This window comes from Zeugodacus cucurbitae, chromosome 2 (genome assembly GCF_028554725.1).
Source record: "Zeugodacus cucurbitae isolate PBARC_wt_2022May chromosome 2, idZeuCucr1.2, whole genome shotgun sequence".
NCBI classification, from domain to species: Eukaryota; Metazoa; Arthropoda; class Insecta; order Diptera; family Tephritidae; genus Zeugodacus; species Zeugodacus cucurbitae.
In genome coordinates this window covers 82,942,917-82,963,880 of record NC_071667.1, presented here as the reverse complement: position 1 = coordinate 82,963,880, position 20,964 = coordinate 82,942,917, and the positions used below count along the sequence as shown (strand labels likewise).

Sequence of the window (20,964 nt, the reverse complement as noted above, 5' to 3'; positions counted from 1 at the left end):
TTTTTATTTTATTAAATATATATATTTTTTTTATTGTTTTATTTTTTTTTTAATTTTATAAAAAGTTTTTTGAACTTTCTATATAGCATATATAATCAATTATTGCAAACTTTTTTTAAAAACACAAAGTGTGCAAAAATTATGCTTTGAATTCGAGAGTTGAAAATCTAACGGACATAAAAAAACACTTGATGTTATATTAAATAGAGAGAAGGAATTAACAATTATACATGCAAATATACACAACTGTATGTACAAACAATACATACATACCTACAAACATACATATATAGATGTATGGTAAGCAATGCGTTCGATGAGTTGAAGGTGTAGTAAAAAAGTAAAGTGAAGTGAAGTAGCAAATCGGATTTACTAAAAATATTTAGTTTGTGTGCAGTTTTTCATATGTAGTTGCGTCGCGGCGTGTGCACGAATTGATGAGTTGCGTGTGTCCCCCCTCGGCTGTTGTCGTACTAGTATAGGCTAACTTAATTAATTGTAATAACGAATTATATAACAAATTACAACAAATCGATGAGTACCGTTTCATAGTATTTGATAACTACACGAAGATTTGTATAATTTAGCAGCAAATTCGTCAACTCAATGAAACACAAGTACATACATACATACATGTAATTAATGAAACGAATAATGAAAGTGGATCAATAATCAAATTGTATGAATTCAATGGCACAGTAATAATTGAACTAAAAAACAAAAAAAAATCACACACTTAATACATAATTACATAATATTGTATACAATACATAAATACATACATACATGCATACATGTACATAAGTTTATTCACATAAACTTATAATTATAATGATTATTAAAGTAATATGAGACAAAAAAAAAGTTAACGGTGCGCATTTTTAATTACACACGAATTAACGGTAATTGAAAACGTATAAAGAACAGAAAACTGGAATTAGTCCCTCCTTCAAAGAGGTGTGCCTTCTCTCCAACAACAGAGCGGCAATACTGACTTCAAGTTCGATGCCGTTCAAAGCTAGTAAAGGAGTGTTTGACTTATTTAGTACTCGATTCAAGCTACTTCGATAGTCGATTCAATTGGGTTCTTGGTCATGGCGGGATTGCCGGAAACTACAAAGTCACAAGAGAGGGTGTCCTAGCCACATTCTCATCGGTCTGGAATCAAATGGGTAGTCCGTGGTCCACATGCGTACGAGCGTTGGACATCCAAATCTCGCAGGCGCTCGATAAACGCTGAACATTAACCAGCACCTGTACGGTCGCAATATCCTTCTGGCCGGGTTAGAGTGCAAGAGGTTCTTTGAATTGCTTTGCCTCTGCAAGGATTTTGTCAAGTGCAAATTGTCAAAGGAAGGTGAGGTGGACTCATATACGCGTTTTCTCCTACAATGTCCAGCTTTGCCAGTCTAAGGCATCTCGGTAGGCATACTTTCGGCGAATCCAGCGAACTGGCTGGTATTGATAGAGTATCTCAAGAAATTGTAAAAGTTTCAAAGCGATTTGTCAATAGGTAAGGATCGCCTTTGATCTATAGTTAGGAGTGTTTTTTGTTGGTATCACAAAGGACCACCAATTCTATCCCCAAGTGGGATCCGCTGCGCCCTAAACAGAAGGATCCACCTTTCAACCTAACCTATTCGCCAATTTTCGGAAAATGTCAAATGTCTTCACAGGTTGGTGTTTCGAATCGGTGCTAATTTGGGGAAAAAAGAAACGCGCGTAGACTTTTGGTAACTATAAAGCTAATCACGAAGAACATTTAAGTTGTCATAAAACATTTTTTATTGTCAGTAGAATAATATAAGATTAATAAGTTGGGGTTTTCGAGAAAGCCCCATTTCTGCGACAGAGTTCTAAAATCGCAATTAGTTTTGGAACTGACTTATAAACAAATTATCTACTCTGCAGTCTTCATAAAAAAAAAACTATTCTAAGTTACAACCCTAGAAAAAGGCAAACCCGACATTTAGTCGGCATAAGTAAACAACTTAGCAAATTGTAGGAGACCGTTTCGAGTTTTGAAATCAGAGCACACAATGATGTGCGTTTCCAGCAATCGATTACCTTCAATACAGTCGAAATTAGTCGTTCAAAACTAAAATATCGACATGCGCAGTAAATAACAGTAAAAGACAAACAAGGCGGCTACGAGCAAAACTATTCAGTACCAAAACCAAGATGCCGTGCAAAGGATGTGAAAAAGGTAATTAGGAGGAATTCTTCAGCCACACATATTTTAAGCTGACAACTTCTTATGATTTTCAGAATGCAAGTGCACACCAGAGAAATGTGATGAACAATGCAAATGCTCTAAGGATAACAAGTGCAATTGCCATGCCGGTAACGCTGGAAAGACTGAAGGAGCACCACCAAAATCCTGCTGCAGTGGAGGCGGCGGTGAAAAGAAGTGTGGGAATTAGAAAATTAATTTCGAAACTGTATTTGAACATGCCAATAAATACTTAAAACTGTGTTTTTGAAAGTTGCTTGTTTTCGTATATTAGTTGTATGTAACTTGGTTTTTGAAAGGGGGAGGCACTTGTCATGAAGTCACATGAAAATTGGAGAAGGCAAACCTTTTTTTTCTGAAATGAGAACAAGCAAATCCTCACTACTATTAATCGGTACGAATAATTTATTGTTATTGTCGATTAGTCAATCTACAAATATGGCTCTTCTGAAATGTTCTCCACTAGAAGCTATGATATAGAAGTCAGAGAGATTTGTGGAAAATTCTCCCAGCTTCAATATATTGTACAACAGTTGCCATCTCATATTGTGCCCACACACCAACGAAACCGCTCTCGACAGTGCCCTTACGATATTGAGAGTACATATATGAAAAGTCATGTCTTCTTCAACGTTTTATTCACTTTATTTTTCATTTTTTTTTAATTTCAAAAATTAAAAATTCCAATTGTTGTATTTTGTATTTCGTATATAGTATATTCATTGCATTCAATACCTTAACCAAGTAATTCTTAGAGAGTTATAGAAGACAAAAATCGTATAAAAGAAACGGTGCGTATACGTAAAATTAATAGTATTTTTAGTTATTAACAGATTAATTATTATAATTAATATTATTAATTTTACATAAATATGCAGATAGGTGGATAAACGAAAAAAATTACAATAAAATCGGTGCGAAACTTCTATAAATTCTTTTCATGCACAAATGACACATCACTTTTCGTATTTTATATTTCTACTAAGATAATTATATTTTATTTACGACTTGTTTTTGTTTTTTTTTTTGTTTTTGTTGTAACGGGAATAAAGGTAAGGCTGACTTTCATCAACAGCCGCAACATTGCTTCAATTACATGCATAAAACACACCGCATTTTCTTTTGGACAGTTGAGTAGAAACGATATTCAGACAGAATTTGTTTATAACTACTTGTAGTGTTTGTTGTTTTCTTGTTAACCAAACTCATGCTAAAGCTTACAATTTATTACAATGGTACAGAGCTTTGTCATGATTTTTTTATTATTTTTTTTTTGGCAAATTATCAAGTTTTATTCATTTTGCTTTGCAAGGCAGCATTGAAAACAGTACAATCAACGGAGTAATTATAACAAAAAAGAAAGAAAACAAAACTTGTATGTACGCGTACAATAACAACAATGGCCCAGTGGGGCCAATGTTTCGCTTAGCAGTGTTGCTAATGGACAATATTAGTTAGTTAGTTTAGTGGTTAGCGAGTAGTGGTAAATGCTGGACAAGTATGTGGTATGTGGTCTAATCGTGGAACTCCGTAATGAAATCAAACTGCTACGCGCGCCGTAAAGTAGACTATGCAATATGTATTAAAGTAATTTTAATAATGTTTTCCATACGTGGAGTTGCACAACAAGACTATACGCAAGTATATAATATTTATTAACGAATGCGCCAAAATACGCATTTTCTTTTTAGCTAAACAATAGTTTTTACGGGTGTTGGGCGAGTTCTTTTGTTGTTTTTGTTTTTCATTTTTTTTTTGTTTCTATACATTACGTTCACTTTTTGGCTCTTCGCTTTTTACGATTGCTAGCCGCATTACTTATATTGGCCGTACTGCTGCTGCTGCTGCTATTGGCATCACCATTTGGGGTTGTGGCGCCGTTGGCGTATTGGCGTTCTGCTGCTGCTGCATTGGCGGTTTGAGCAAAATTCATTTGCGCACTCGTTGTCGCACCCATTATGCGGGACCATATTTGCATGAGCATAGTTTTGCCGGCCATGTCGCCACCACTGTATATGGACGCTCTTGTTGTAACTTTCTGTTGAGCCACATTGTTATTGTTGTTGGTTTTCGTTGCTGCTGTTTTCCCTTTAGAATTTGGTTGTTTATTTTGTTGTAGCTGTTGCTGTTGTTGCTGTTGCTGAAGTGGTCGTTGGGCGTATTCTCATGACTTCTTCACTTTGCCGTTCATTGCCGACGTTGCTGTGCGTCCACCACCGACCGCCGCTTCGGCCGCATGCGTGGCCACATGTTGTATGCCCTTCTCCATGCAACCCTGGTAAATGGGTTTCATAAACTGCAACAAAGTAAATTGTGAAAATAAACATTAAAATCATTTCAGTGCAGCGTAGCAGTAGGTGTGTGTACTTACGTTTTCCCACATAAACGTCGCAAACTCATCCAATTTCACACCGAAGTCACCCATCTCACCGCTGTACCTGTAAGCGGAAAATTGCAATTTCGAAATCATTACGACTGCGCGCTTTAGACAAGTAATGGCGTTCGCTCACCTAATATACGCCCACAGCGCCAATGTCAACAGGGCAATACCCATTACTAGATTACAGAAGTTGGCAAATGTGTAGAGACCGACCAGGCCGAATATTCCGCTTAGTACGTAACAAATAACTGCACAGGCAAAGTATACGGCCGGCGTACGTGCAGCCTTGAAAATATTTTTACTCTCATTGTGCGCTTTGTAGTTGACATAGGAGTCTTCCAGATCCACATCCAATTGCTGTCGGAATTTCTCGGAGAACTCCTCGCCGCCCATTTTTCGTTTCGATGCGAACTGCAAAAATGAAGCAAGAAATTAGTGGGAACACTAGAAGCGTTCGTGGCTTTTCTGCTTACTTGGAATAACGCCTGATCTTTGATGCGGAAGTGTTCGGCTTCCAAATGTGCCGTGCTTAAGTACGGTTTAGTACCGCCACATACCTCCTCCATTTGCTGATTGTAAAGCTCCTTCGCTGCGGCAACGGCTGTCAAATGATTAGCTTCGGCGGTGGCCTGCAAAGTAATTTCATCATATTTCAACAATGCTTATGCTTATACAAAAAGCGTCGGCTACTTACGACAAGCATACTCTTCGGCTCGGGCAACTCATTGCCCTTGTAGATGCTCATGTATGACTGGAAGTACTGTATGAGGTCACGTGCACGCACCCGTTGGCCACTGATCTCCTTATATACCAAATTGTCCGGCGACAGCAGCATCGGTACAAATGTGCGTAGACTCTGTTTGAATTCGGGTGTTATATCCTTGAGACGGCCGTCGAATTTGGGATTGGTCGCCACACTTAGGCCGGGATGTGGCATCAAGAAACATGCCACCTCCATGAAACAGGATGCAATGTGTCGTCGCAACGACTGCAGTTCCGGGTGCTGTTTGTCTGACACTTCTAGGCGGCGCTTGAGTATTCTGTCGCCACCTAGAGCGCCATACTCAGCTTCGTATGGAAAACTCCAATCGCGCACCAGAAACTGTAAGCGTTGAAACGGCTTCTTGCCTGTATCGGCCAATGCTAAGCGACCGTATTCTGTGAACAATTGCAAATGCTGCAGATCGTCCTCCTGTATGTTTTGTGACAAATTATATATCTGCACGGACGAGAGCATTGTGCTGAGCGCAAAAACGGTTGCACAATCGCGCACCGTGCTCTGACTGTCGAATGCACCCTGTGTGTCGAGTAGAATGATGGCCACCTTGTCGCCGTTCGGGTAATCGTGCAGGAATATCTCGGACCACATTAGTATGCCGGTGGTATCACGTTCGGAACCGCCGCGCCACGAAAAACCTGTCAGCGGTTCGTTCTCATCACCAATCCAATCGGTTACCACATCATGGCGCACATACTACAGAGAGAAAGGCGAGAGTCGAAGTTAATATTTTAAATACAAAAGAGTGGTCTTGGCCTTACCTTGGAGTATAGATAGCGCAGGAAAAAGTCAAGCAGAAAACTTTTGCCTTTGCGAAACGCCCCAGCCACCGACACGACGCAGACGAAACGATCTTTCACCTCATCGCGCATCAACACTTCGCTCAAAGCATCTTCGTTTAGCACAAAAGTGTGCTCCTCCGATGTGTTTATTATCTGGATTGCCGTTCCAGGCATGCTAACGGCTGTATGTGGTGCACCTGCTATACGGACTACAGTGACAGCTCCACAAATTTGGTTGTGTGCCTCGTTTCTGCAATTATTTCACCTTGGATTACGCTGAAACGAAAGACAGTGAGAGAGTTTAGTACTCTGAGTCAAATTGATGAAAGGATCATTGAAGGAAGAAGTTTCTTATATTTTCTTATAACTTTATTAATATTTTCCGACTACTTGTTGTTATAATAGTTATCTGAAACTGCCTAAACCGACAAGCATACATCTATTGTCATCGTAGTCATCTAACGGATCGTCCAAGAAACGAGGTGTTTCGACAGGGTCGGATCAATGGAAAAAGTTAGATGGTTTAGCTTAATTGGGCATGTAAAGAGGTGGTTAATGTCATGCGGGGACTCTTTGCAAGCAAGACATATGCAGGGTAAGTTGGGGGTTCCCTGGGGGAGGATAAGTAGGAGTTTAATCTACACATTATCAATACAATATCTAAAACAAAGCTGGGCGAGGGTCACTCTGACAACTCGAGCTCGGTGGTGATTTGACTTCCAAGTCCGCCATTCACCGGGAGGAAGTTAAGTAAGGTGGTGATGGTGAAAGAATGTTAAAACTCATTTTCTGGTAATGACATTCAGTGCTTGTCGGAAGTCAGACGCGTCCGAAATCGTTTCTATTTGCCTCGAAAGAGAGTGATGTCACTTTTCCTTCACAGTTGACTTTTTTGGGTCTAAGCTTCCTTACGAAGCTACAGAACTACAAATTAAAGCTCGCGAAAACCGTATGAGCACATTAATACCTTTATTTAATAACTAATAAAGGGACTTTCGAAATCGGAAGCAGCGCAAAGCAGGATTAAAATGGAATTTTAGTAATTTTTTTTCGAAAAGAATTTTGAGCAAATAAAAACATGAAGATTAATATTGCTGCAATATAGTAGGTATGTATGTAAATATAATGGCAGCTGCCAAGCAAAATCTCAACAGAGACGACGAATTCTTGGCAAGCATTATGTACATGCCAACAAAATCGCCGAAAAAAGCCAAAAAACCATGTGAAGGTGCCAAAAAAAACGAAAATAATGAATAAGAAAGCCAACAACAAAATACAAATTGAGTTGAAATGAAAGCATAATTTCAACGCAATGTAGAGGACTAGCTAGCTCGGAAGGAATAGTGTACATTTTTCATTTTTTTCGCAAATTATTAGAATCCGAAAATAAATTTTTAGGTAGCCTGCATTCGTCATCGGCGGCGGCCGTTGTCGTAGTCGTTGCTGCTGTCGACAAAGACCGCTGCTGTCATGAGCGTGCTTGCTATGCGGGCATACGCGGTCAGCGACTAGCTGGGCAAAAGCACAGCAACTCAAATTGGAATTTTCACTAGAAATACTCTCAAAAGTTAAAGGTTTATTTAAAGTACAAGTCATTGACAGGTAAACGCTTATGTGTGTGTGTGTGTGTGTCTGAGTATACAGGTATTGATACATGCAACTATGCCTAATCTGTAAGCAGTCATGCACCTGTTCAGGTCTCGCCGTAGATAGACAGACAGACATGCATACAAATGTGATATGCACTTTTACAGTCTTCTAGTTACAAGTAGATATGTATGTGGCAATTGAGCTCAACGGGTTAATGCTTGCGGCATACTTCTCAAGATTAATCATCGCACACAATACAACAACTTTTATAATGAGATGATTTAAGTACTCATTTCGTGCCAAACCAAAGCAATAAGAAATCACATAATAACATAATAAAAATAAAAAAATCAACAAAAATATTAAAAAAAAAAACAAAAATTGATCAAATAAAAACTCACAAATTGTTGTTGTCTACAGAAGGCACTGTTAAGACAACAATATTTATACAATTTGATTGGGAACAGTTTTGCCTGTAAATGGTGATCAGACCTTTGGCATTCGACATCAATTAATTGAGCAACAAGTCGCGCTCTCTGTGCTTTCGAAACACAATATATTTTAATAAAAATCACCTTAACTGATGACGTCTACACTGGGAATAGTGAAGCGGACAGAAATACATGTATCTATAATATATTGGGAGAAAATGTATTAAGCGAACACTTGAAATGAGACAATCAAATCAGATATTGGCATTCAATGTACATATGTACATGAAAAATGTACATAAAAAACATTCAATATTGCTGCGCATTTGATACATTGTTTTGAATAAAATAAAAAAAATGTTTTCTTTTAATTTAATATCTTTCCGATTATTTTATTCAGCTCTAATTACCGTATTCAAATTAAAAAAAATAATAATAATTTTTTTTTTCAAAAATTACTCTTTTTAATATAAATACAGTAATTAGTGCTGAATAAACACATCACAAAGAAAAAAAAATATGAAAAATAAGAAAGTTAAAATAAAAATTATTATTTATTATATTTCATTGTTTATTTACATTTGCGCTACAAATATTATAATCAAACTGTTATTCAAAACTGGTCATTACGATTTTATTTATTTTCTTTTTTATATTATTGCTTGCATTCACGTATTTTCATCACCATGAAGTCACCTTACTTGGACTTCAAAACTTTGAACTTCACGAGTGCACACTTTTTCAATGTCATAAGCAATGCGAAAAATAATACAAAAAATCGCGCTTGTTATTGGAAATTCGAAGCGATATCAGCAGCTCACCAGCAGCGCACGTTTTATAAGAAATAACGGTACACAAAGCAGATTCCAAAACTTTCTAGCCGCTAGATACAGATAGACACTATGTAAATGCATAGATAATTGGAAATTATCGAAACTAAAATCTGCCAACACACAGGCAACAACAACAAAATCATACACTATAGCAATAATAATAATAACAACAACAACAAAAATTAACTACGTCAACAATATTTGTAAACTGTGTAGTAAGCAGTCCACATTTGTCACACAACAACTACGACAAACAACAATGTTGTTGTTGTTGTTTTTCAGTAAGTTTATGGAGAATTATTTACTCGTGGCGTTCTAGTTATCACTAATAAGTATTTACCAGCTGTTTTTTTTTGTTGGTTTTTTGGACAAAACGACAATTTAATTGAATTAATTAACCGTCACCGCACGCAGTCAAAACGCTACTCAACAGCATGGACACTGCTCTATGCGCCTCAACTCAGACAACTCAGATTAGTGTAGTTCATTTGACATCGCGGCGAGATTCGGTGCCACTCGCGACAATCAAATGATGTGTACGGTGAGCATGTTGTGGCTTCTCCGGCGCTGCGCTGTGCTCGTTGTGAGCGTTATTCATCGTATTCAAAAGCAGAAAAACTTGCGCACTCGCCACTTTCTAGTGATCTCACACAATGTCAGCGCTGAGATTGGGAAATATGAGCAAGAATGAATATATCAACCAGAACCTGCTCGCAGCGCTGATGCACATATGTAAATACATATCTACGTACATATGTGCTATATATCTGTCTATAGCACGTTTACATCGGTGCTTTGTTCGATTGGAATAATTATTGTTACTGTTCGGCTGGGGAATCTTCGTTTTGTTTATATGTGTGTCTTGAATGAGTTATGGTCCCACCTGAAGGTTGGATGTTTCATTAACAAGTGATGACAACAACTTGGACTGAGACTGGAAACATAATTTTGGGGTAACTTAATCAGTTAAATGTAATATAAACTTCATAAATGTATCTAACGGTAGATGAATAAGTTTTTTGAGGTCTTTAGATTTTAGTCCGAAAAGTTTAATGTTCAGAACTGAAATCTGTATTTTAGAGAGAGATAGTCTAAGCTGAAGCTTCAACACGCAAAGAAAAAGGCCAAAAGTAAAGAGTACTGCTATTTTCTAGTCCATATTTGACACAAATCTGAGTATACCCTTTTTTCTATTTGTATCTTTAAACGCGAGTCAAGTCACTTTCTTGTTGAGCTGATTCTCTTCAATTAAAATTAAGTCAAGCTTTGTCTAACTCTCTACCTTCTTGCTACATATTTATATATTTGGCAGAGATGGACAACCAATTCCTTCAATATTGCCTGAGGTCTTAACCTTAAACTGCCACCGACATATGGTGATTGTCTTCAATTAAATTATTTCCATAATAATTTATGATGACCAATTCAGAAACGTTAATTTTTAGAAAAGGTCTTCATTATTAGTAAGGCGTATAAGAATCTATTAAGCGAGCTCAGTGACTCGGCTATGAGCAGCAAGTTTTGTTTTCAAAACATGTTAGTTGAAGTGTGGTATATTGGAAGAAGGTTCCAAAATGCTTCGACATTCAAAATCGAGTTTTGTGTATTTTCTTACAAGTTTTGTTTTGTATTCAAAACAACTGTTCTCAGCGAAAATTTTCCATACTCATATTTCTCTCCGCTCTCAGCTGTGAACCGTGCAGTGAGGTTGCAGCATTAGTCATCAATGGCCCGAATGCCTTTAAGCCGGGCTAAAGTAAAAACAGGTAACACACAAAACAGTTTCCAATACAGCAACGAATGGTGGAATGTACAAATGAATGGGAGAAAACAAAAGAAGCGAAGAAAACATGTTAACCCCGATCGCTAGGTGGTGGTGTTGTGCTCAACATCGATCTCTTTTCCGTACATGTGCGTTAGTGTCTGGCGCGGATGCATGAACAGCGTATATGAAGGTAACAACGATAGCTGCCACCAGTCATAGTCACCGTCAGACAACGTTCGATCACAAAGCAGTGAGTTAAGCGCAGTTTTTGCTTTTCAATTCGCCTTTGTCGCTGCGTGTGACGTCGTACGTTCGTTTGTGGGACGAAATAAGTGAGTAAACAAGTGAGCGCCGCTTAGTCAATTCGTTTACTGGCCGTGTGCTTAAATGGAACGCTACTGGTTGCTGGCGCTGGTTGGATCGCATAATCGCTGGACAATGAAGCAGAACGCTGGTCGCAGAATGCACGTCAATTCTACCGTATGCGATTTTCAATAGTAAAATATAAAAGAGGAAACTGACGTTGGTGAAAATTCAAAACATAATTCAGAAGTCTAATAAAAGTAGTAAAAGAAACGAGCATTAATTAGTGCGCCAACAAAGCAGATGCAGATAATCGAATTTGATAAGAGTAAATAAAGGTCGCATTGAATGAGGGTGGCACCCTGAACGCCAAGCGCGGACGGAGCATTTAATTAGTCGGATTCCAGCAACAGTGGCTACAGCAGCAGCATTCAGAATGGCAGCAAAGACTTTTCAAACACTTGAACGAACGGTGCACACGCAACGGCGAAAGAATACCTACAATAACGGCCACCGCCCAGGTAAAGCGTGGAGTCACACCTGGCGAAGTCGCTATGACAGCGGCGGCGGTAGTAGCAGCAGCGACAGCAGCACTAATACCAACAGTTCAACACACTTGTTTACGCGACGTTCTGGCCGTGGCTTGTTGCAAACGCTTTTGTTGTATTTCGCTACACTCCTAATATTGGCTAACGCACAAAACACCGAACACACCGAGCTGCAGATCGTGCCCATCGCAGGTGAGTCAACATTTTTCTACGTCGGTTGTTACACGGCGCGCACTGATCTTCTCAAGGAGTCCATTTACTCGAAGACGCCGCAGACATGTGTCGAAATATGCGAGCATCAGAGCTACAGTTATGCTATTTTATCGGCGGAGCGTTGTTTCTGCATAAACAATGTCATCGCGAAGGATCGCCAGGATGACAAGCTGTGCAACACACGCTGCTTAGCTGACAAATCACAGTATTGTGGTGGCGTCGGGGTGCACAGTTATTATTCAACAAAATGGGCCACAAAAACGGCGCCGCGCAATTTACGTGTGGACAACGTAACGGAGTACACCATAACAATAGTTTGGGACTCGCACTTGTCCCCTAGCAAAGTGTTCGTGGCTGGCGATGAGGCGGCCACAATTAAGCCCGTGCAAGATATTACGAATTTCCGCATACGTACACATGTACTGCGCACGTACTCAACACTGCCCTTCTTTCCGCAACCGGAATTCATCGTGCAGGGCATTGAGACAAGCTTCGAAATTACTGACCTACATCCGGCCACCGAGTACAACATCACCGTTGAGGCATTGTGCGCACAGTTGGTATGTGGCAACGATTCGTTACTTGCCATCACAGAAGTGGGTGTACCGGGTCCCGCGCCGCCGCAGCCACGTGTGATCCGCACTACAGATACCGCCATAACCATAGAAATCCCGCCGTTGCACAATGATAATGGACCGCTGTCCAAAGTGTTGGTTATTGTGGAACGCATGGATGCCGCGCTGAGTCAACCTTTCGACACTGAACTGCTGGGTAGTTGGCAAAAGGCGCAGGAAGATGGACTGCCGTATTACATAACTGCACAGCTGGATTATAACGGACCGGATGATAATAGAACGCGACAATTTATCGTGGGCGATGGCAGGCGTTATGGACCTTATATGAATGTGCCATTAAATACGAGCGGTGCCGATATACACATCAGTCTGGGTGTGGTAAGTTGAAGCTTGGTTTACTCACGAAAGTGTCGCATTAATATTAAAATTTATTCTCAAATTCATTAGATTAGCACATTCAATGGTGTAACAAAGACCCTGTATACCCGTGGTTCACACGATCAACACTCGCTTACATTGGATAATTTTCAATACGCCACCTTCGATACGGGCCGCGCTTCCATTATTGCTTTGACCGTGACTTGCATTGTTTTTGCAATCTGTTTGGTGCTCAGCGTGTTCACGTATTTCTATCTGCGCTACAAGACCTGCCAGGCGCGCGGTGGTCTCAATCGCAATGCGCATGAGATGACCATGCAACAGCCAATTATTGAGCGCGAGAACAATGGGTTCGTTGTGGAGGATGAGTTGCTGCCCGCTGAGAATTTCCGCCAGCAGCTTGATGTGCTCATCTCGGCCTTAGAACCCAGCAAGCGTTTGCCCCGCAATGCGCTGCGAATGAACGTCAACGACATCTTTGCTGATGGACGTTATGGTGAGGTAATCACTGGTAAATTCATCTCCGCCGCATTGCCGGAAGCGAGCGCCGACTGTCAGTTGCATGTGCTTGCTTTGGACGATCTGCAGGGCAAAGAGCAGGCACATTTGCTGCGCGATTTCCGCAATCTGTCGAAGCTGCAGCGCCACGAGCATTTGCTCGACTTCTATGGCATTTCGTCCAGCACCGATTGGTTTTACTTGGTGTTCGAGCATCAAACGGTGAGTTTGAAACGGCGCCTCATTGAGAGTAGACGCGTGCCTAATACGGCGCCCATGCAACGGATTACCGCACTCTCCGAGGAGTTGGTGCTACAATGGATCTACGAGATAGCCAGCGCGCTCGAGTACCTTAGCAGCTGCAAAGTGGTGCACAAACAGCTGTGTTCACATAATATTTTCGTAACGGCGGATGCCAAATTGAAGGTATCGGTATTCGGTCCAATACCTTACGTGCAAAACGAGAAAAAAATCGACATAACGCGCTGGTTGGCACCGGAAGCGCTACGCTATCAACACTACTCCGTCAAATCGGACGTGTGGTCGTTTGCTTGCGTCGCTTGGGAGTGCTGTACGCTGGGCGGCACATTATATGCCAATATCACCAACACACAACAACTGCTTGACGCCATCAAGAGCGGTTCGCGACCTGCACAACCGTCATTCGTTTTTCAGGACTTTTATCAACTGTTGCTCAACTGCTGGCAGCTAGAGCCAAGTGAACGTATCGATTTCGATGAGATCGCCTATAATGTGCGTCAGCTGATGACGTCGCCGCGACACGCGTTATGCTTCGATCGGGTGCCGGAGCTGCCCGGCAATAATGTGCTCGACACGCTGCCATACTACATGCCAATGCTGGAAATGCTGAACTAGCAACATGTGATTCCTGCAAGTGCTTATGGAGGAGTAAAAAGTAGCCAGTCAAATGTGGTTGTTGAGAAAAGCAAATTTAATGATTAAAACTGTTTATTTAGTTCAACATGTTTTGACATATCCAACCGCCACTTTTGGCTGTGACAGTTTTGTTGACAACAAAAATTAAAATCTCAAATCCTAGTTCTGTGTAATTAAAAAATAATAATTTTAATTTACATATGTATGTATGTATGTATGTTTATGTTTATTTTGTAGTATTATTGATTGATTTTAATATTTTTAGCCCATTAAAATTAAAATGCACCTACAACTGTTTACAGTAAGCAAGTTTTACCATTTGTAGCTATTTATTTTAGTTTAAAGCCAAATATCCCTGCAGACAAGGAAAAGCTTTGATTATCACTAAAAAAATACCCAAATATATATTTTTGAAATGTAGCAACAATATTTGTACAAAATGTGTTTAACAAAATATACTTTCTTGAAGATACTAGACAAAAATATTGTTTTATCAGTTGGTCAGATATGCAAGCACACAGCTACAATAAACTTTAGTGGTGGTGGCTTGAGAAATTTCTTTCAAAATATTTTATTAAAATGAATACCACCACAAAGCGGCGGCTTTCAAAAAAATTAATTAAATTATAGGTTGAATAAATAGATTTCCAAATCAATAAAGTGGCATGTGTTATTTCTAAATTTAATTAAACTTTGTAATTTTTTCAAAACATTTCCACATGCATATTTGCACATACGTGTTTATGCACATTCATAGATAAATATGTAAATTTCAGTAAACATTCATAGAATATTGAAAATTGAAACACCAAAGGCTTGTAAACACACGTACATTGCAGTTCTTCTGCAAAATGCAAACTAAATTTAGAAATAATTTTGTTGTACATACATGAATATTACCATTGTTTATTGTAAAGGCTGTGCAACATACCGCTGCATTATAAATTATACAATAAACTTACGTAATTGCATATTAAAAATTTTTTGAAGTATGAATTAAATTTTGTTATTATCTCATTATATTCATAATTGCATTTTGGAAAAGAAGCGTTTACAAAATTTATAGTTTTCTAGGCAGATTTTGAAAAATAAACAGATCATATTACATTCATAGAGCGAAAATCAAAATATTTACAGTTGCATAAACAAAACATACACGGTATTGGCACAACACAAATTTTTCTGAATTATATTATCACATTACACACAATATAAAGGTACTTTGCATTCTTTTTCTTAGCAATATACAGCACATGAACTTTTTTTCATTAAATATTATATTTTTAAAATTATGCACTTTTTCACCATAACACTTATTATTATTTTCATATGAAACGCATATAAATGAAGAAGTATCAATCAAACATGAAATAGTCATATAAATAAAATTCAAGCGATCAACTCAAAACATTTACTTAAATGTATGCGTATTTAACTGCAAATTTATGATACAATATGTGAAAGTGTGTGTTATTAGCGAATATATAATTATAAACGACTGGCTCATATACACGCAGCATTTAAAATACGAATTTGTGAATACAAATGCCAGCGATGTATTAGCTCACCGTGCGAAATTTAAAAGCATTAAACACAATTCACTTTAGAATAAACAACTCAGCACTTTTATTTTTATTTCACATCGTTCACTAATTGAACTGATGGTCGTTTTAAATGAAGCGACGATCGCCAATGGACTGCCAAGTGACCGGCATAATAAGGTGGACCATAGCTAGCAGGAAGGAAATATTTGCGTATATTCATACGCAATCTTTTTACGTATACTATATCATAAATTTTTATTGAAAATTTAAAAATGCTCAGCGAGAGAGAAAACATTGTCTGAGCGTTGTGTATGATTGGCAGCAAACGAAATGCACACATAGCTACACATTTTTACCCCGATGCCATAATCAGCAGATAAAATCGTTCTATCGGGTCTTATACTTTCGGTGAACAGGTGCAAAGGTTATTCGTCAATTACGTATCCGCAATGGTTAAATTTGCAAATTTTAATTGTATATATATTGTGTATATGCAATGAGACATACAAACATTTTAGATAAGCACCGATCGAAAGAATATTTTTGGCACTAGAAAGTTGATTAACAATTATAATGAGATTGTATATAATATATTAAAAAATGATGCATTTGTATGTATGCGTTTGGTAGTCAAAAAAGTAAAAATCATACACATAATAATAATAGAAAATAAGAGTGGCTCGCACATTATTCACTCTTTCTAATTGAGTTGTGAATTCACTATTTGGATCAATCTTTTTTACAACAAGGTAACAAACCATATCTAACAATTTGCTTGTACAGTGAGACTTTTACACTTACAAATTGTATACAAATATAATCTACTAAAGTTATAAATAATATTGCATATGCACATATTAAGTTATCGATAAGCTAGTTGCTAAGTAGTCTCAATATTATACTGTTAACTGCATCTTTATAGTTAATATTGTTATCAATTTACACTGTATATAATACGACTTCAAATGACTTTGTTCACCCAAAACCAGTTTCCATAATAAAGTGCGGGTTTTCAAAATAAAAATTTAAAATGTTTAAACATCTCTTTGATGGTCACTTTGCGCTCAAGTGACACGTCAATTTAAATATAAAACACAAAACACAGAACAAAAAAAAAAACATTTTACCAGCATGGTACTCTTATCAGTAAATGTTAAAACAGTTTAATTTCTGATAAAAATACTTCTGCAGCATGCTTGCAAAATAGTTTAGTCTACTTTATAAATAAGGTAAATGTAATACACCATCTTAATTAGGAAATAGATCAACAGTTAAAAACCTGCCTCAATATTCACATACTTATATGTATCGAAATTTTGATATTCAAGCAGAATATACTCGACCCCTTTGAAGGTAATCAACTCACTCCTTTCAACACATGACCTCCCCTGCCTAAATAATTCACATGCTAAGAATGAATGCTATAATTATGGAAGTTGCAGCATCTCAATTTCTATTTTTTTTTGTTTTGTTATCTTTTTTGGCCTCTGCTTGCTGTTCGTCCTACTTTATCCTTGTTCATGTTTAATCATTAATCGGTATTTGTTAGATAAATGCAAAATCACATATAATTACTATCCACTCAATAAAGATCCTAGGTAATATTTTGAAGTAGGTTCCTGGATAGGTACACTTAATATTCACTTGACCACGAAAACTTATACATATTTATGTGGGTTGTTACTTCTTTCTTTTTGATATACATGTTTGCACTTACATATAGGTATTGCGACGTTGTCTGATTTACGCACTCCAATAATTTGCACTTCAATTTGCTTGCAAAATTTATTCTCCTTATTAATTTACGGATTTGCTCGCAAAACTTTTTGATTTTCTTCAAATGACGGCAAATTGAATCTATTTGTTGGATATTGACACTCTTTTCCAACAAAATTTTATTGTTTTTGTTGCATGCTTACGTACAAATCGTGCGGAAGACCGAGATAACACGATTTTCTAAAACACACGTCAATTTTGATATAGGGTTGCAGTGTTAGAAAACTTATGTGTCAAATTGTTAAATGTAGCATGTGTGAATGGAAAATATATTAGTGAAAATGTTCTGTACAGCAGTTTGAACAGTAAGAAAATATATAATTTTTTTAAATTTTAATTTATAAATATTAAAATTTGTTAACTGTTTAGTAGCTTTATTTATTAGTTTCCATTGAAAGTTGTTGTTTTAAAATTATTAATCGGTGTCACCCTGCATACTCAGCTGCAGTTACAATTTGATGGTTATATTTTTAATAGTTCTTCACAGATCAGTTTCGATATTTTATTACAAATATATTTCCAATTGTTTGTTGTAATTAAACAAATATATTAAAGTGCGTTTAAATTTAAGTCAAAGTTGACAACAAGCTAACAGTAATAAAGCCAATTGAGTGTAGCAGTGTGAGAAAAATGCAGTTGAAAATGACATTAAAAAGTAGAAGCTGTGTTTAATGTACATTATGAGTGTGTTAAATTTTTTTATAATTTAAATAAGCTTTGAACAAAATTATTAAAATTTTATATGTTTTTAAAATATTTATTGTTATGTATATGAGAACTTAAAAAATACGTAAATAATTGCAAAACAGTTAATTACCGATCTTGTTATACAGTGCTTCAAAAATATATGATATTATTACTTATTTATGTAATTAAATATAACAGAGATACATATAAAAGTGGCGATACCATAATTTACAGCATATAATGTTTCGTAACTGCTATTAGATTTGAATGCAGTTGGAAACAATTTGAATTATTTGTCAAGGCGAATCTTATACCAGAAAAAATTTGCGGCGAATTTACATACGTTATTTATATACGGTCTCAAAAGTTAAGGAACGTACGATAATACTCAACTAAGGAATAAAAATATGAAGTTTTATAAATATTGTTATCACATATCTACATAGTACTTTACTCATAAGCATTCTCTGGTTGAGAAATATTAAGTACAAACTCAATTACAAAATTTTGTTACGTAAGGTGAATAGCTGTTGTTACGTTCAGGCTTTTATCATTGCGGGATTGAATGTTTACGTTATCTACATATACTTTACGATCTCTAACTTGAATAGCTCCTATTTTCGGTAAATTTTTTTAAATATAAGTTTTTGTAGAAAACTAATGTTGCGTATGGCTATAGGATTAACTAGTCCGTCCATTCAACATTAGATTGATATCGGTGTTGCTTTATTCACTTACATAAGAATGCGATCACCTTTACGGATAACACAAGGAAACCAGCGAAATCACGTTCTCTATGTTAATACCACGATATCTTTATTTTTTCGTACCCTCATTAACGTTCAGAGAGAGTACTTTTGAAATTGTAGAAAAAAACATTCCACATTTTTAATTTTTATTTTACCTGGCAACTTTTTAAATGTCAATTTTCATCACACAGTGGTCGTCAAGTTCTCTACTTTCTCGTATTCTATTTTAAAATATCTTATTTGCACATTTCTTATTTTTCAAAACTTTTACGAGCACGCTTTCCTTTCCGCTATGCTTTGGCACTAAAGATTTGAGTAAAACGCGCCAAAAACAATAAATAGAGTATAGACATACAGACAAGCATTTATGTAATAGAACTCTCACAATAAACCTACATAAATATATTTCTACCATTTGAGTACACATGAGCTCCCTTGCCCTACCGGTCGCCCGCTATACCGCTCACCTTCATTCACCCCAAAATGTTCGACAGCGAGAAAGTGGTAAACATTCGTATGTCCAACGTGAAAGTTACCAATGCTTACTCGAGAATACAACATACACACACATTGATATATAATATTTACATATATACAATGAGTATGTCCACCAAACGTGTACCACCAAAAGGCCCACTGGCTCTCTCTCATACTATTCAAAGCAGGCAGCAGGTGTAGCAATAGTGAAAATGCGCGAGCAGAGAGTTGGGAAAACTAAGCGCTCAACATTGGAGCAGCAGCATCTCAACGCAGGCAACAACAACAAACGAAGGCAAAACGTCATCATCGGGTGGTTTTGGATACTGAGAGTGCACAAAAACGAGCTCTCGTGAGATTAGAGCGCATACAGCTAGCGCAAAGAGCGTGAGCGTTGTGTTATTCGGGGGGCGGGCGGCGCGAAAGGTGGCATGGATGCTGTTAGCGAGATTTTGATTTTGGCTGTCGCTCGTCTTTGATGTTCGTCTTGGCCAAAATAGTAGTGCTCCGTAAAATAGTTGGTTCGCATGCAAAAAACGGCAAAATACCAACGGAATTTTCGCACAACGCGTTTATTTTTTATTTTACTTTTTTTCTACACAACATTCTAGAAAAGTAAAAGGAAAAGGATACCTATAAAAAGAAAAAAATGTAAAGAAAATATTACACAAAATTAATGTATATGCAAAGTGACGGTTTAAATGTTTAAAGCGCTAAATTAAAAGAAAATAATACTAACCACAAATTAAAGCACAACAACGGACAAACGGACAACGGCATAACGCGACGAAATTTGTATCGGTCGCAGTGTGCTGAAAATTGTATTTTATCGAAACCGACGCAAATGAGATTATTTAGCGCTACAGCTGCAGAAAAGCAAAGATTTATTAATAAAAATATATATGTATAATAATAAATGAAAATGAAAAATGAATTTGAAGAAATGTGAAAATATATAATAATATCACGGAAAAATAACGAAAAAATCGAAAAAAAATGCAAGCATTCATAAAAATAAGCACAAATTCGTGTATTTCTTCGGTTCAGCGCAACTCAAGCATCATTTATTATACAGTGAAAAGGGGGGGAAAAAGTTAGAAATTTTCATTAAGAAATCAAGAAATTAAGAAATCAAGTGCCGTTCCACCTTCAAGTACCGTTGCTGCGTTTAAGTGAAAAGTGAAAAAATTCTGCTGCTGCTGCTTAAAGTCGTTGTCGTTGATGTGGAAAAATGCTCTATTGTTGTTGCTGTTAGTTGTTGTGTGAAGTGAAAATTTTAGTATCTATCATAATTATATGCTATGTAATACACATATGTACATATGTATACGTACGTGTGTTTGTATTATACATATATATATATGTATGTTAAAAACGAACTGTAACTTTGTAAAGCACAGAATTATACATGTGTGTATGATTGTGTATATTTGCAACAACAACAAAAAATCGCATAAAACATATGCACAACAACAACACTTCTATTTATTGTGTAAAAAAGTATCCTTTTATGTTGCTTAAATGACA

General features: G+C 37.1%; 3 protein-coding genes across 5 annotated transcripts; 2 read left to right on the top strand and 1 right to left on the bottom strand.

Moving 5' to 3' along the window:
- The first annotated feature begins 1,876 nt into the window (after positions 1-1,876).
- Positions 1,877-2,485, top strand: LOC105219433 (metallothionein-2). The gene is made up of 2 exons (XM_011195562.3): positions 1,877-2,206; positions 2,269-2,485. Exons 1-2 carry the CDS (start codon positions 2,182-2,184, stop codon positions 2,421-2,423), a joined length of 180 nt encoding a protein of 59 aa, XP_011193864.1. The 5' UTR covers positions 1,877-2,181; the 3' UTR covers positions 2,424-2,485.
- Positions 2,486-3,244: 759 nt separating this feature from the next.
- Positions 3,245-17,699, bottom strand: LOC105219449 (atlastin). Of its 3 annotated transcripts, none has more exons than XM_011195586.3 (7): positions 17,466-17,699; positions 6,153-6,449; positions 5,308-6,087; positions 5,087-5,242; positions 4,744-5,024; positions 4,605-4,671; positions 3,245-4,529 (listed from the first exon to the last, which is right to left on the bottom strand). In XM_011195586.3, the coding sequence occupies exons 2-7, from the start codon at positions 6,345-6,347 to the stop codon at positions 4,398-4,400; spliced, it is 1,611 nt and encodes a 536-aa protein (XP_011193888.1). In that variant the 5' UTR covers positions 6,348-6,449; positions 17,466-17,699; the 3' UTR covers positions 3,245-4,397. The 3 variants fall into 3 exon arrangements, with proteins under 3 accessions (XP_011193888.1, XP_011193906.1, XP_011193898.1); XM_011195604.3 differs by lacking the exon at positions 17,466-17,699 and adding an exon at positions 15,773-15,922; XM_011195596.3 differs by lacking the exon at positions 17,466-17,699 and adding an exon at positions 9,368-9,525.
- Positions 10,566-14,329, top strand: LOC105219439 (putative inactive tyrosine-protein kinase Wsck). Its single transcript, XM_011195575.3, has 2 exons — positions 10,566-12,809; positions 12,879-14,329. The coding sequence occupies exons 1-2, from the start codon at positions 11,532-11,534 to the stop codon at positions 14,181-14,183; spliced, it is 2,583 nt and encodes an 860-aa protein (XP_011193877.1). The 5' UTR covers positions 10,566-11,531; the 3' UTR covers positions 14,184-14,329.
- Positions 17,700-20,964: the final 3,265 nt, after the last annotated feature.